The following is a 15791-nucleotide window of genomic DNA, read 5'->3' as shown; positions in this document are numbered from 1 at the left end:
AATTCATTAGGTTTTTGACAGATGTGTTTAGAGGCAAAGATTTTATACCTTTATCATTGTCCTCAAATTTATAAGGTTTGGAACATGCTTGGCAGTATGGAAAGAGTAATTACTTTTGTCTGATTTTATCAATTTTTTTTTACTTTTAATATGTCTCTTTAACTTTTATGTCATCCCTAGTTTCTCCCACTCTGCTAAATTTGAGATATATTTATTTTGTAGTATCTTTTTAATTTTTTAAAAATATTTTTATTTATTTCTAGGAGAGAGAGAGACAGCGTGAGCAGGGGTGGGTCAGAGAGAGAGGAAGACACAGACTCCGAAACAGGCTCCAGGCTCTGAGCTGGCAGTCAGCACAGAGCCCAACGCGGGGCTCGAACCCACGAACCGCGAGATCATGACCTAAGCGAAAGTCGGACGCTTAACCGACTAAGCCACCCAGGTGCCCCTGTAGTATCTTTTTAAAGGCCATTATTTAAAACAAATTCTCCATTTGTGACCTTTTCCTTTACCTTTTCCATTATCATTATTACTAAATGTAGTTTTTTTTCCCCAGGGGCAGGATAATGACCGTGTATTTCAAATATTGAAACTTTTGCTGTTCAGTCATTTGCTTATCAATTAAACCTCATAAATTTTCTTTATATTCATCTAAGAAAATGTCAGCAGAAATACATTTTTATTTTCCCAAATATTTTTTTTTTTACTTTATTGAGCTAATGATACATATTTGCCCAAGGGAAGCAATGATTATGACTATAAGTGTTCACCAATGCCTGGCATGCTCTGATATGTGGGGAATGGAGTATTTATATAGTTTCAAAATACTTCCCTACAAGCTTATTAATTATAAAGAGATAAAGTGTGTCTTTACCATGAAAAATTCTGGTAGACATCACCTTCATCAAATGTCAAAGTGAAAATCTGCTGAGAGAAAACAAACTGAAATTGAGGTGGAAAGGACAGAGCATCATTTCTGCAATATTCCTGCCAGCGAGGCACATCCTGAATCTAATCATGAAGAAGCATCTGAAAAGCCCACATTGAGGTAACTTACAAAATAACTGGCCTATAATCTTCAAAAATCATCAAGGCCATAAAACTCAAGGAAAAACCAGAGACATAGCAACTAAGTGCAATGTATAATTCTGAATTGGATCCTTTTGCTCTAATGAATATGATTGGGATAATTGGCAAAACTTAAATGGGATCTGAGGATTAGATGGTAGTGATGCATTAATGACTTTTAAATGGTTCAGGAAAAAATTTTCTTTGTTCTGTACTTGTAACTTTTCTGTAAATTTGAGATTGTTTTTTAAATGGGGGCAGGGAGGGTGAGGAAAGATGTAGGCTCTGAAATCCTAATGCCTGGGTTAGAATCATGACTCTACCACTTAACTTACTACTTCTTTGTGTCTCAGTTTCCTCATCTGTAAAATCAGAATAGAAAATGTACCTTACAATGTTGTGTGAGGTTTAAGTGAGTAAATGCATATAAAGTGCTAATAAGAGCATTTGGGTTTCTGAGATAAAGTGGACAAAATTGAGTTTCTAGTGTATCAATGAGCAGTGTTTAGAATCCTGGACTATTTATTGTTTGTGGTGCTACAGTGACCTTTATCCTGATGGAAAAACATTTCCATTTAGAAATATGAAGTAAACATTGTGCTACAAGGCTATACATTGAAATAAATGTAGATACTAACTTTTTGAATAGTTATAGAGTTAAAAAACTAACAACAGCTTTTTTATTTTGGTTTGATATTCCAGTGATTGTTTAAAGGCTCTTCCCCCTGTACCAACTGGAAACAAAACCTACCTTGTTTGTTTTACTCCTAAGTCCCATCTGTCCTTCCAGTTTGGAATCATATCCTTGCCTCCATGTTATTGGTCCCTGGGAATCAAAGATCTTCAAAATAACCAGTAATTGGGGCGTCTGGGTGGCTTAGTTGGTTAAGCGTCCGACTTTCGCTTAGGTCATGATCTCGTGGTTCGTGGGTTCGAGCCCCGCATCGGGCTCTGTGCTGACTGCCAGCTCAGAGCCTGGAGCCTGTTTCAGTCTGTGACTCCCTCTCTCTCTGACCCTCCCCTGCTCACGCTGTCTCTCTCTCTCCTAGAAATAAATAAAAAATATTTAGAAAAAAAACAAAAACAAAAACAAAATAACCAGTAATTATGGGAGCAGCTTTGGAGTCAAATAGTCCCAATTTTGAATTCTGACTCTCCACTTACTTTTGACTTTGGACAAGAAACTTACCTATCTCCAAGCCTCAGCTTTCTCACCTGTAAAATGGAGGGACCTAGAATACCTACTTCATGAAAAGTCGGTACTGTAAAAGTGGTCACTTGCACCCTCTCCTCCCACTCTTGCCCCCAAAAAGTCAGTCACAGGGATAGGCAGATGGTTGTCCATAGGGTCCACTGCCTTGTTTGTGGGGAGGTAAGAATCTATGACTTATCTCACTAGTTTTTTTTCTCATTTCCAGTGAAATAAAGCATTCTTAGCTTATGCCCGAAACTGTTCCAGAAGGAAAACTTTGGGGGAGAACTGGCATCCCATCTTTATGAGGCAAAGCCTAATCATGACCACAGCATTTTATATATTTCCTGGTACTTTATAGCTATAGTGCTATCCTTTACTTTTTAAAATGTAAATTTTTACCTTTTAAAAATGAATTATTTTAGGGGTGGCTGGATGGCTCAGTTGATTCAGCATCCGTCTTTGGTTCAGGTCATGATCTCACGGATAGGGAGTTCAAGCTGTACGTTGGGCTCTGTGCTGACAGCTCAGAGCCTGGAGCCTGCTTCGGATTCTGTGGGTGTCTCTCTCTCCTCTCTGCCTCTCCCTCACTTGTGCTTTCTCTCTTTCTCAAAAATAAATAAACATTTAAAAATGTTTTTAATGAATTATCTTAGTATGACTTAGGATAAAATACACCTTTTAGGATGGGAACAAAAAGTCCCTAAACATAAATTTCCTGTCTTAATTTTAATATATTTCTAGAAATAAAAACAATGTATATAAATTATCTAATTAACTATTTTCATGGAGAAATTCACATTCTGCCCAATTTCAAGGAAAGGGTCCAAGGTGTTCAATAAAAAAAAAATGGTGAAAAATGTCATCTTTTCCCTTCCTAAAAGTTATAATTTTGTGGACTGTTTTAGAGGAGCAACTGTCACAGGCCACCAAAAGGGCACAGGGCCATAAGCCACAAGCCAGACCTATGCAGATCTTCATTTCAGCGTAAGATTCCTTGGGTTTGCTGTAGATCCCCACTACTCCGGCAGTCTGTGAGGGTTTCTGTTGTTGTTTTTTGGTTGTGGTTTCTAACCTGGACAGCACTCTCACTGCAGTGCAAATTTTACTCAGCCTCTATGTGAATGGGTGCTATTCAAGGCTTCCCATGGCCTTGTGTTTAATGGACCGCAAATCCTCTGGCTCTGTGCTGCCTGTGAGTCTTGTTGAACTTGCCTATAAGGAGAAGGCTGCGCCCAACTGCCTGTCCAGCTCTCAATCTGCCAGACCTATAATCAAGACAAGTTTCAAGGAGGTGCTTAGGAGAAATTAACTTTCAAATTTTTTTCATACCTCTTACCTATAAGGTACTTTCTAAGCCCTAGTTCTAAGCCACCATTCATCTTTGCTCTCTGCATTTTAATGCTGCCTGTGGTCATCATTTCTCTAGTTTGGGGGAACATGGGTTTTGGAGGCAGACATTTGAATTGAGCCCCAGGCCTCTCACTTCTTGGTTATATAACCTTGGGCAGGTTACCTTATTAATTCACTCAAGTCAGTATTTATTGAATGTGTGTGTGTGCCAGGCACTATTCTAAGCACTAGAGACACAACTGTAGACAGGTAAATATGTTGTAACATGCTTACATTCTAGTCAAGGAAGACAAATAATAACTAAAATAAATGAATACAACTATGTGAGTATCAGTGATAATCACTGATACAGAGAAAATACACTGTGAGCCTCAGTATCTTCATCAATGCAATGAGGAAAACTACCACCTCACAGGATGGTTGTAAAGTTAGATGAGCTAACACCTCTGAAGGCTTGGGGCTATACCAGGGTGGATGAAATCATCAATCCACCCACCTCTTCCTTCTTCTGTTCCCACCCCCCGCCAAGGAAGCTTGCTGGCAATCTGGTAAATAAGAGATTTCTTCTCAGAGCCTTGTGACCTAGTAGAGTACAGCAAGTGTTATTGTTACCTATCTGATGATTAAATTGGCTAGAATAATCTGTGTAATTTATTCCAAGCTTTCCTCTCTTTATTCAGTAGGTACCATCCTATTAATTAATACCATGTGAATGAAGCTATAAAAAATTGACACACATAGTTTGTGTCATTATCATAATGGCATAATCTTTCCCCTTTACTACCTGTGTTGGTGGCTATTTTATTTATTTATTACTTATTCTTTTTAAAAGTAATCTCTACCCTCAACATGGGGCTCAAACTCACCACCCTGAGATAAGTCACACGCTCCACCAGCGGAGCCAGACAGGTGCTATGGGTGGCTATTTTATTTTATTTTTTAAAATTGTTTTTAATGTTTAATTTTGAGAAAGAGAGACAGAACGTGAGTGGGGGGAGGGGCAGAGACAGGGAGACACAGAATCTGAAACCGATTCTGAGGTTCTGAGCTGTCAGCACAGACCCCGAGGCGGGGTTCGAACCTATGCATTGTGAGATCACTACCTAAGCCGCAGTTGGATGCTTAACCACCTGAGCCAACCAGGCAACCACCCTGAGTGGCTATTTTAAATATTTATAAGGTCTTACTGTGTTAATAGGTGGCAATATTTGTGATTATGAGAGCTAACAGTTTTGAACTCAGGCAGTCAATCATGAGATCTTTTCTCTGCTTGAGATTCTGTGAAAGACGAACACAAGCAGTCTGTGTCCCACCACCTGTCACTTCTAATTTCCATATTTTGGGTTCCCTGTACCTTGATTTCACTGTTGATTTTGGAAAAATGAAAGAGATCTTCCTAAAAACTTTGCACTTGATTTCTGAGCGACCATGTTGCAACAATATGGTTTTAGATCTTGGTTGTTTTTCTATTCGTTTTTTAAAAACTCATTTCTCTTGCCAAAATCCAGGATGTATTTCACTTTGCTATACCCCAGCCCCCACCCCAATTTTCCCTTAAAGTATTATCTGTTTCTCTATAAAGTGTTCCATCATTTTTTCCCCCAACTTGCTTATTTTTACTGGCTTCAACCATCTGCTATTGTATCTTTACTTTTGGCTTCACTTCTTAATGTTATGTAAAAGCCAATGGAATGACCTTTTACCTTTTTCTCTTTTCCAACTTATTTTAATGCATATATTCTAAATTTTGCACACTTGAACCACCTTTTAGCTAATAGGACTGATGTGCCAAGTACTAAACAAATTGAGACTTTTTTTCCCCCCTGAGAGACAGAGCACATGAGCAGGGGAGGGTCAGAGAGAGAGGGAGACACAGAATCTGAAGCAGGCTCCAGGCTCTGAGCTGGTTATCAGTACAGAGTCCGACATGGGGCTTGAACCCACAAACCATGAGATCATGACCTGAGCTGAGGTCGGCTGCCCAACCAACTGAGCCACCCAGGCGCTCCAAGACATTCTTTTTTCTAAAGAGATTGTTTTCTGTTAAAAAAAAAAAAAGTGCTTATGTGCTAACCAAGTAAAACCATAGAAAATATGGAAGATTAATCAGGACTGCAAGTTGAGAAAAGCACTGAGCATTAAGGGAACACTCATTCATGTTTGGTTGATTTATTCCCTGAGCAGAAGGATGGTGGTAGTAGGAGGTGTAATTCACAGCGCTAGCTCTTAGCCAGTGTCACTGCTTGAGTCGTAGTGTGAGTCTCCTGTGTCTGTGTAGTGTAATGATGCCTGTATTCCAGTGCTTAATTTTTCTACCCCTTTGCTTCCACACTAAATGGCTTTTTAAAAATGTGAACAAAAGGGGTCTTTGTGTAAAAATTATTGCATGAGCTCATTTTAACAGAGCTTTCAGTGTGATCAAAATATTATTTTTTTTAAATGGCTCTATTTTTCTACATTGGTATTTTAAATAAATCTTCAATTATCATTTGAGTGGGAAAAGTCTTTGTGTGTGGTGGTGGTGGTGGTGGTGGTTGTTTTGGTAGTGTGTTTAATTCTAAGATGGCCAGCCTACATCTTATTACAAACTTGATCAATTATGGCATTATTTTATACTTCTCTTTTATTTCAATCATGCATCATTAAACTACTGGTGTTTAGTAATCATTTCTGAAATGCTCCTGGCTTGATTTTCCCCCTTGCTCAACAACCCCTTCCCCCATTCTACTTCTCTCTTGCTTCCCTTTTTTCCCCAGCCCTGACTTCTGCCACATGCCCATCAAACCTAATTGCAGCTTTGGGAGGACTTTGGTAAGGCAGTTCCTTAGCCCTAATGTCCCTCAGGGATTTAATTCGGGTGGGATGTGCATGTGGCCCTCGAGCCATGTCAGTGACTGCTACAGCTCCCAGATTCTAAGGGCTGGTCACCTCAGGCCCTAAAGTTGTTTCAAGTCTAGGGCAGTTTAGTCTCAGGATAGATATGGCAGGAATAATACATCTTATAATAATTTGGGTCATTTTGTCAATGGAAATTAACCTCCAGTTCTTCTGCTAATTTTATATAAAAATCTGTGACATGCAGACTATTTTTAGTCTCCCTCAAATTACAGTGCTTTAAAACAATTTTCATGAGTATTAATTTTTTTCTTTTACAACTGAATAATATTACTGTCATTGAATTGCTAATTATATATATTTTTTTAACAGCACTTCTTTGATACCATTTAAACATTGGCCTTCTGTCTAAATCTCAGAGAAATTAAAGGTGAAATAGGAGAACCCACAAGGCACCCAATATTGGACTCTGGGGTTATTAAATGTGGATTAAATTTTTTTCTTGAAATGAGAAACACAACTATAATGTAGTAAGTCATCTGCCTTCCTAAAATTCTGTTATTTCTAAAATACAGTACTTTTTCCTCCAGACTTAAAAAGAGATATGTGCTCTGATGCATTTTAGGAAATGAATCACCCTTTGTTTGTTACCATTTAGGGGTATTTGCTTCATACCTTACTTCTTTTCATTTTTTAAACAAACTGTTTTAAACGTACAGAAAAATTCAAGGATACTCTGTATATTGAACACCTATATAATGATACCCAGATTTAAAAGATTAATTTTGCCTTTTTTTCCCCTAGTTTTTGTCCTTGGCCTTGTTTGTATGCATATATATGTGCATATATTGAAACATAGTTGAGATATTATGTATACAGTTTTATATTCTGTCTTCATTTAACATTTTAAGTATTTTTCCATGTCATTAAAAATTTTTAATGTTTTCTTGTAACAGTAAGTTTGCTCTAGTATATGGATGCATTTTTTGTTTTTAAACAGTGATAATTCTGTTTCTACTTAATTTTACATTATTTTTCCAGTTCTTTTGACTTTATATGTCACATACTTTACATGACTTAAGACACTATTTTTCAAAACACTGTAGGTTGTAACTCATTAACGGGTCACAACATCAATTTAGTAGGTTATAATCAGCATTAAAAAGAATTAGAGAAGATCAGAGTGTTTCTGTGGTTCTTTGGCAAAAACTGAGCACATTGTAGTCGATCCTTTTGTTTCAGTCATCTGTGTATAAAATAAACTCTTGAAAATTTTAACTAGGGGTTGCAGTCACTGTTTTAAAGACTTATTAGGAATCTTATAAATCAGCCTACCTCATGTGTGTTAGATTTGACATTTATCTTTGAGCTTACATTTTTTGGATTGACTTATTGGAATTGTATATATGTTAAGAGTGGGATAATAAAATAGTAAAACTCCGTATCTCTAAGGAGTTAGTATTGGAGGGAGTTCTTCTCATAGGGGTCTGGGCAGTGCTGAATTTCTCCCTTCTGAGCTGACTCAAGGGTGATGGTCCCATGTAAGTGGTAAATTGTTTCCTTAATATGTGACCATAAATGTACCAAAAGACTGTGATTTGGATCATGGCATAAGTGAGAATTCTGAACTCTCAAGCATACATCTCAGAAGTTTTCTCTTGTGCCCCAGTTCTGCCGTCCTACCTCGGCTCTCCATCTGGAACTAATTCCTACCTTCTGTTCAAAGTGAGGACAGCCTTCTCTCACGGGCACTGATGCAGCAGTGAATTCAGTCACTTCCCCTAAATGAGGAAGCAAAACACATAAACACTCCAATATATTGATTTCTCTCTATTTAAAACTTAAGGGGTAGGTCCTTCAATGTGGTATAATTCTCCTATACAGTAACTATTCAGTGTGGCATTAAAATCTCAGCATGTTTTTTAGAGTATATGGGGGCTTTTCTCCTGTGTGGCTGTCACTCTTTAAGAAAATACTCTGATATAGGGAGAGGGACTCAGTACGCAGAGCTGAATGCCTGGATGTAGCAAATGGAGAACAGCAGAGATGGGGAAATTTGGGAATAGTAATGGGGCTGTTTGGGTAGGATGTGTGAGATGGAGAATCTGCTGTTCTACTTCCTGAAGCTATTTCTTCTCTCATCTTGCATTTTTTGGATTCCTATTCTATGTCAGTTACCCTGCTAGGTGCAGGGCATCCAAAGATGAGGAGCCAGAGTACCTTCAAGGTTCTCACAGGCTTGTGAGGTAATACCTGTGAGCAAATAATTAAATAGCTAGGTCTTAAAGCATTAGCGAGCCTAGGCTCTGGGGTCCAAATTACATCTAGATCTTGGCGCTTCTATAACTAGTTGACTAGTGAGATTAGTAATTATTTAATTTTTCTCAGCCTGTTTTCCAATTTTCCTCATCTATAAAGAGATATTACCAATTACCTGCATGGATTTTGTGAGAATTAGAGCAAATGCACAGAAAATAGCAGGTGCCTGGCATTTTGGCATGTTGTAATTGTCTGTGTCATTGCTATCATTTTTATCAATGTTTTAAGTGTAAAACTAGAGGTTTATAATAAGTACCATAAAAGCCAGTGGAAGGGGCAACTACTGGTCCTAGTTTCTGTACACTGCACTCACAGTTCCCTTTCTCCATTGTGCATGCATGTTCACACTTCTTTCTGGGTATCTGTAAAGACTCCTTTCATTTGTGTGTGGACATACTTTGTTCCTTCATGTTGGTTACTCTTCCTTCCTCAGTACCCTAAAGTAAAGGAATTCTCTGAGGTTCCTTTTGCCTTCTCTTTCCTACTTTTCTCTTTTTTCTCTCCTCAAAAACTCATCCATCACTTCCTCCTGGTTCAGCCATCACCTCTTTGAAGATGCTTCCCAAATCTGTAGCCACAGCATTTCCAGCTGCCTGCTGGGCATCTCCATCTGGAAGTCTTTCTTGCATTCAAAGTTAACATGTCCAAAACTGAACTCATTAATTCCCCATTAACTCTCCTTCTTCTTCCAATCCCCATGAATGTTAGCATCATCACCTTCAGGAAACAGGTTTGAACCTCAACATCCAGCCCTTATCTTTCCTTCACTGCATGAGGAGAGGGGAGACCCTCACACAGTCAACTGGCCAGACTGGCCTGTTCCACCTCCATGCTGCTGTCATCGTTCAGCTCTTCTCTTCCATCCCCGCTGCCACTGCCCTGATTTAGGCCCTCATTATCTCCCACCTGGATTATTGGAAGAAGCTACTCCTAACTAATCTTCCCTCTCCCTTTCACTGCACCCACCATGCTACTGCCAGAGTAACGATATTAGGCCCAGAGAACAGTTTTAGTCTTTAGCTCTAATCACATTACTCCTTGCTGACAAACCATCCCTGCCTTCAGATTGCCTGCAGGATGAAGTCCTGACTCTAGGTCTGACTTTCAAGGCCCTTCATTCTTTAGGCTGTCTTTTTTCTGGGCTTGTTTGCCTCTACATAGTGCCCAGATGGGTAGCCCCACAGCTCCTAAACCTGCTCCTCATTCTTCCATTCTTGTCATGCATAACCTGTTTCTTCTAAAATACCCTTCATTCCATTCCATTAACCCTATCCCATTCCTGTCTCCATTCTCTGCTCAGGGAAATCTGAGCACCTCTCAGCCTCAGTATGAATGCTACCTCTACAGTGAGGAGCACCCCGAGCAAGAAGCAATTTTCTTTCTTCCTCCATGTAATGATAGCTTTTTGTCTTTGATATCTGTTCTTTGAATTATTCCATTTAACTGTATTTTGAACCTATTATAGCTCTTTTATTACACCACTTATTTCTTTGTATACCTCTCATGTTTGGTACATAATGTGTTGTAAGACAGGGAATTTAAGATATTTAGAAAGATGCTGCAGCTGCAGTTTGAGGATTTGAAATACTTACAGGATTGGGTTAAGGAAGAGAAATTAGCCAGTAGTTGTGAAAAGACACAATGATGCAGGGAAAACTGCAGTTAGCCATAGAAACCATAATGTGAGAAGGATACAGACCTGGGGTGCACAAAGTTTCACCTGTTCAGCCCTTATTTGCATGAAATTGTGTAGCTGTTAGATATTACTATATGTTTGCTGTTCATCTATTGTAGATCTAGGGCAGAATTTTGGAGGAGGCCAAGTTTCTCCCTACCCCCAAAATTCAACTACAGACTTTTCAGGGTGTAAATTTTATTTATTATAATATATATTATAATACACAGTTTAAACTATAAAATAACTTGAATATAATTTAAAATAGTGTTAGATCTGTATTAGCTAATTTTCCAGGGCTAAATAGTATCCAACATATAGTGAAATTGAATTGAGATGTCATTACTTTAGATTTGGTACTTGTCTAGTTTGTCGACCATGCTATATCTCCATATTTCTTTTTATTATTTTTTAGAAATATTCTAAATGTTTATTTGTTTTTAAGAGAGAGAAAGAACATGAATAGGGGGAGAGGTAGAGAGAGAAGGAGCCACAGAATATGAAGCAAGTTCCAGGCTCTGAGCTGTTTGCACAGAGCCTGACGTGGGGCTCGAACTCTTGAGCTGTGAGATCATGACCTGAGCAGAAGTCAGATGCTTAACTGACTGAGCCACCCAGGCGCCCTGCTACCGCCATATTTCTCATTGACTACTGCAAAAGCCTCCTAACTGATTTCCTCATATCACTTTGTTCTCCTCCTTCCCCTCCACCCAAGTCGTTTTTCCACTGATGACAGGACTTTCTGGGGTTGTTTGTTTATTTTTAAATATCCAATCATGTCACCAGGTGCTTGTGCTTAATAAATACTGCCATGGCTTCACATTGCTGTTTAGATAAAGAACAAAAGTCTTACCATGGCCTGTTTGACCTGTGTGGTCTCTCCTGTCTGTCTCCAGCCTCATTTTGTACAGTGCTGTCAGCTTCACATATACCTGTTTTTGTGCTGCGGGTATACTCTTCTATTCTGTTATCTTCTCACCATCCCCTTTTCCACCCCCTGTTCTTCCTTTGAGTATCAACTCAGTCATCACTTCTTCAAGGAAGCCTCTGACTTTCCTTACTAGGTCAGTTCCCCTATTATAAGCTCTCATAGTACCATATTTTTATTTTGTTACCATTGTAATTTTATGTTTATTTGTGATTCTTTCATTATTTCCAGTCTCTTCCACTGGCTTGCAAATTCCACAGGCTCTGTGACTGTTTTTGCTTGTCACTGCATCTCTGCCTAGCACAGTGCCTGATGTATGAAAAGTGTTCAGTCTGTATGAAATAAATGAATGAATGAATGAATGAATGAAGTCTTTGTCTACATTGGCTAAAAGGAACACAATTCTATGGAACTTTAGTGATAAAGATGATAAGGTACTAAATATTGCTTTCATTCATCACATTATAATTTTGATGACATAAAGGATTCTTCCGATTTTTACACCTATTATACATATTGTAGAGTATTGGATAATTAAATAAGTGAGGTGAGACCATAAAGAATCACAGAATAAGGAAAAACTTCAGATGTCACATAGGCCAGGCTCCTCTCTCTAAGGCATCTGTCAGAGGCTGGGCAGCTTCCTGAACATCTGTTAACAAGGGACTCAGTATCACCAGCAGCTACTTTTGTGTTTTCTTCATGTTGAGTCAAAATTGGCCTGCCATATTTTCTATCCAGTAATATCTGTTTCTGCAGTAATTCTGTCTCCTCTCCAGACAGAGCCCTTTCCGACGAGTAGGCAGCTCTTGTGCATTCCTCTAGCTTTTGTTCTCCCAGCTCTTCCCCTCATATGCTATGCTCCTGCCATGTTGGTTCTAGAAATAGCTGTGTCCTCCTGTCTTTTTTACAGACTTTCACCCATATAGTTTCTTCTTTGGAACGCTTTTTTTCCCTTCACTTCCCCTCCCAGCTTTAGCTCCCCTGGCTACCTCCTCTTCATCTTTTAGGTCTCACAGAGAGGTCTCTTTCACCCCTCTTTGCCCCCAGTTATGTTAGTTGCCCCTTCTTTGTGCTCCCACAGTCCTTGCTCATCCCCTAGAGTAGGTCGTGCCACATTTTACTGGGGTTTTTAATCCAGACTCTGTTATCCACAGAAGGGAGACCACAGCTCACCGGTGCTTGTCACCATGCCCTCCATGGTTGTTTAGTACCATGTCTAACATGCAGTAAGCATTCACTCCATTTTTGCCCGAATAAATTTGAGAATGCCAACTTTACCATCCTCAAAGCTAGCTAGCATCTGTAGCTTTTTCTTCAGGCATGCATGTGGCAGTATAGGAGTCACCATCTTCTAGACATGTTCTAGCTCATTGGTGTCGATCCTGAAGAGAGGCACTAAGAACTCATGCTGTTTCAGGCCTGGACTATATGAAACATTATCTCTGTAAACTTAGAATCCTACGGATTTTTTATGCTCAGGAGCAAAATTTCTTATTGTTGTGAGCTAATTTTTGAGCTGTGGACATTATCAATTAGTACTATTTTCTTAAGGGTGTTAATGAGGTAAATTTGAAGAAGTGGTGTTTGGAAGCAGTTTTTTTAATTTTCTTAGGCTCTTCATCTATTCTCTGGGTTGTTAACCACTGACTTGCATGAAAATTAGTGGTCAGAAGGTGTGCTTTTCTGATTGTTCTCTTGATTTCTATTAGCCAATCTATTATAGTTTTTCTTCCTGACCTTTTCAGAGTGCATTCTAAAAGTGCCAAGTGTTTCAGTGATATATGATGTTTGCAGGCGTTAAGGATGTGTGGTAAGAATTCCTTAACTTTTGTTATTTTGGGAGGTAGGAAAGGGGATTAGGGGTGTGGGTAGAATGGGCTTGACTTTGAGAGGAGGAGAAATGGACTAGAAGAAAGAAAAAAATATGAGTTGAGAAAAAAATAGGTGGCAAAAAAGTAATAAGGACAGAGAATGTAATTTTCTGATGACATGATCATCTACCATGGGCTTCCACAGTGTTATATACTTTACTCATGTTGCCTCTTCCATACAATGACTACAGAAAGTAGACGTTAACCTCGTTTTATAGAAGAAGTAATGGTCTCCAAGTCATACAGCTAATGAATGGGAGAAGAGTTTTTTTAAACCTGTTTCTAAAGCTGCACTCTTCTAATTTGACTTAGTAAGTAGTTGTCATACATAAGATGAAGCAGATTGGAGAGTCACTATAGCATGATGATCAAGAGTGTATGTAGATTCTAGAGCTGGTTGCCATGGGTGTTCACATCTTTGCTTCATCAAGGCTCTACTGCCTACCAGCTAAGAGCAAGTTGCTTGATCTCTGTGTGCCTCATTCTCCTTATTCATCTGCAAAATCAGGGTACTTGTATCTTCCTCTTGGAGTTGTCCTGAATTAATTAATTTAATATGTAGTAAATTGTTAGAACAGTTCTTGGCATATGTGAAACACTAAATGTTGGCTGCTGTTGTTTGTGTGCCTCCTGTGAAAGGTCCCATCTCTGAACTTTGAGGAAGATGTCAAAAGTGTAGCCACAGCTGTTTCATCATCATGATTTAGTCAGACTTTTCTCAGGTTTTGCCTCTTAGAGTTCTTACTGTGTCGTCATATCCTTCATCCCCAGCCAGATTCAACCCCCACAACACAAGCACAGGCACATACACACAGCCCCACCCACCTCTTTTCCCTTTCTAGAATCAAGAGCCAATTCAGAGCTTCTCTTTCATATTACCATCTAAGCAGAGAAGAATTCACCTTTGGTAATACATCAATAAGGATCTAGCAGCATAAGTTAAAATTTGTAATTCAAAGCAAAAAGCTTAGAAAGCGCTCCCATTTTACATTTACTTGTTCCAAAATGGAGTGCTTCCCAGTCCCCCCGCAGTTCAGGTCTACAGGATTTTAAGTAGAAAGCTACATGATAATAAAGAGCTTTGGATGTTTCTGATGATTCTTTGTTGCTGTTGCGATATAACTTAATTGCTGTAAATTAACTTCTTTTTCCTAGGAAATTAGAACTTGTTAAAAATTACTAACGCCTCAAACTTGCTGATGATTACTTACTGGATTGAGGAGAAAATATAATTAGAAAAGAGCTATGTCTTTCCCTCTTCAGAGAACCTGAAGTTCTGCCTTATTTTGAAGCCAATGAGGGTACAGAGGGGCCCTTTTTTAAAATTTCTGTTTGGTGGCATAAGGGGCAAAAATTTTCCTTAAGTAATGAACTAACTCATTAATTTTGGCTATATTTAAATTAGTTCTTTGTTCAAAGTTTACCAGGAAAGACTTAATAATTTAATGAAGTATTATATTATAAATCTTAATACTTTTTTTCACTATATTCATGAACTGTATTCATAATATATACATAATATCTATTTGATTAGTGCTCATGAGCATTGTTCTAAATATTAATTTAATATATTGCCTATCATTCATTCTATCTTTCTCTTTCTTTCTTTCTTGATGATGATATTTAGTTCTAGTATGACACCCATTTGCAATACTTTGAGTTAAAAAAAAAACATATATTCCTGGCTTTAGTTATAGTAAAAATTATGGAAATTCAATACTCATAGCGAAAATAAAATGACATGCTAAGTTCAAGCCATATTGTTGTCTAGAATGATAATGCTTTCCATAAATAATAGGAAATGGCAAGACTTGCTAATGGCATACGTTTCTATTTTACTTACCAAATAAATTTTTAAGTCATTTGAATTTGTCACTTTAATTCTCTGAGCATCTTCTCAGCATGTGAAAACAGAAATCATTTTTTACCCCTCTCCCTTACCACCATCATCACCAAATAACATCACTTCATCTAAGCCAGACAATTTGTATTTTGGTTGCTATCAGCTACCATAAAGCACTTTAAAATGATGGGTTGAGCAGATGGTTGAGATTGTGAGATGTAGGGTGCAGATCATAGGAAAACCCAGAAACAGGAGGAAGCCAGATCATTAGGCCTCACAATTGGAGACTGTCACTTTTAAAACCAGCCCTGGGTTTCTCTAGTTGATTTCCTGAACTCATTGCTTCCTCCTGGTAGCTCTTTCTTCCCCCAATTCTGTTTCTTTCAACAAGTCCCATTTCTGACTTTGGAAATATGGGTGAATGGTAGCAATTTCCTAACTTGATCTGACTGATTCTGTGAGAATATGTTAATCCTCCTCTTTCTTTGTTGGCAGGGGGCTCGTATATGAGAGCCGGCATAACCTCCAGTTGAGGGGCTTGGTGGTGTTACTTATTTCTAAAGCAGCTGGGCCCAGCAGCACGAATGCATCATGTCAGAACTATGACATGGTCAGTGGCATCTATTCCTGGTAAGAAGAACTTGGTCTTTTGACATCACTCTCTAAATTGTCTTTCCTTTTGCTGAACAGTGGTCAGTGGAAAT

The 15791-nt window shown here is 38.5% G+C and overlaps 1 protein-coding gene across 3 annotated transcripts in view; it reads left to right on the top strand.

The window, feature by feature from the left end:
- PDSS2 (decaprenyl diphosphate synthase subunit 2) overlaps nucleotides 1-15791 on the top strand; it is a 260475-nt gene that overhangs the window by 94310 nt on the left and 150374 nt on the right. For all 3 annotated transcript variants that reach the window (XM_039237439.1, XM_039237440.1, XM_039237438.1), the window contains exon 2: nucleotides 15583-15717. In XM_039237439.1, the coding sequence (XP_039093370.1) occupies nucleotides 15583-15717 (135 nt within the window). The remainder of the gene's footprint in view (nucleotides 1-15582; nucleotides 15718-15791) is intronic.

The sequence above is a fragment of the Hyaena hyaena genome, unplaced genomic scaffold (assembly GCF_003009895.1).
Source record: "Hyaena hyaena isolate Hyena2069 unplaced genomic scaffold, ASM300989v1 scaffold_123, whole genome shotgun sequence".
NCBI classification, from domain to species: Eukaryota; Metazoa; Chordata; class Mammalia; order Carnivora; family Hyaenidae; genus Hyaena; species Hyaena hyaena.
The sequence above is the reverse complement of the archived record's forward strand: the minus strand, read 5'-3'. Positions and strand labels throughout refer to the sequence as shown.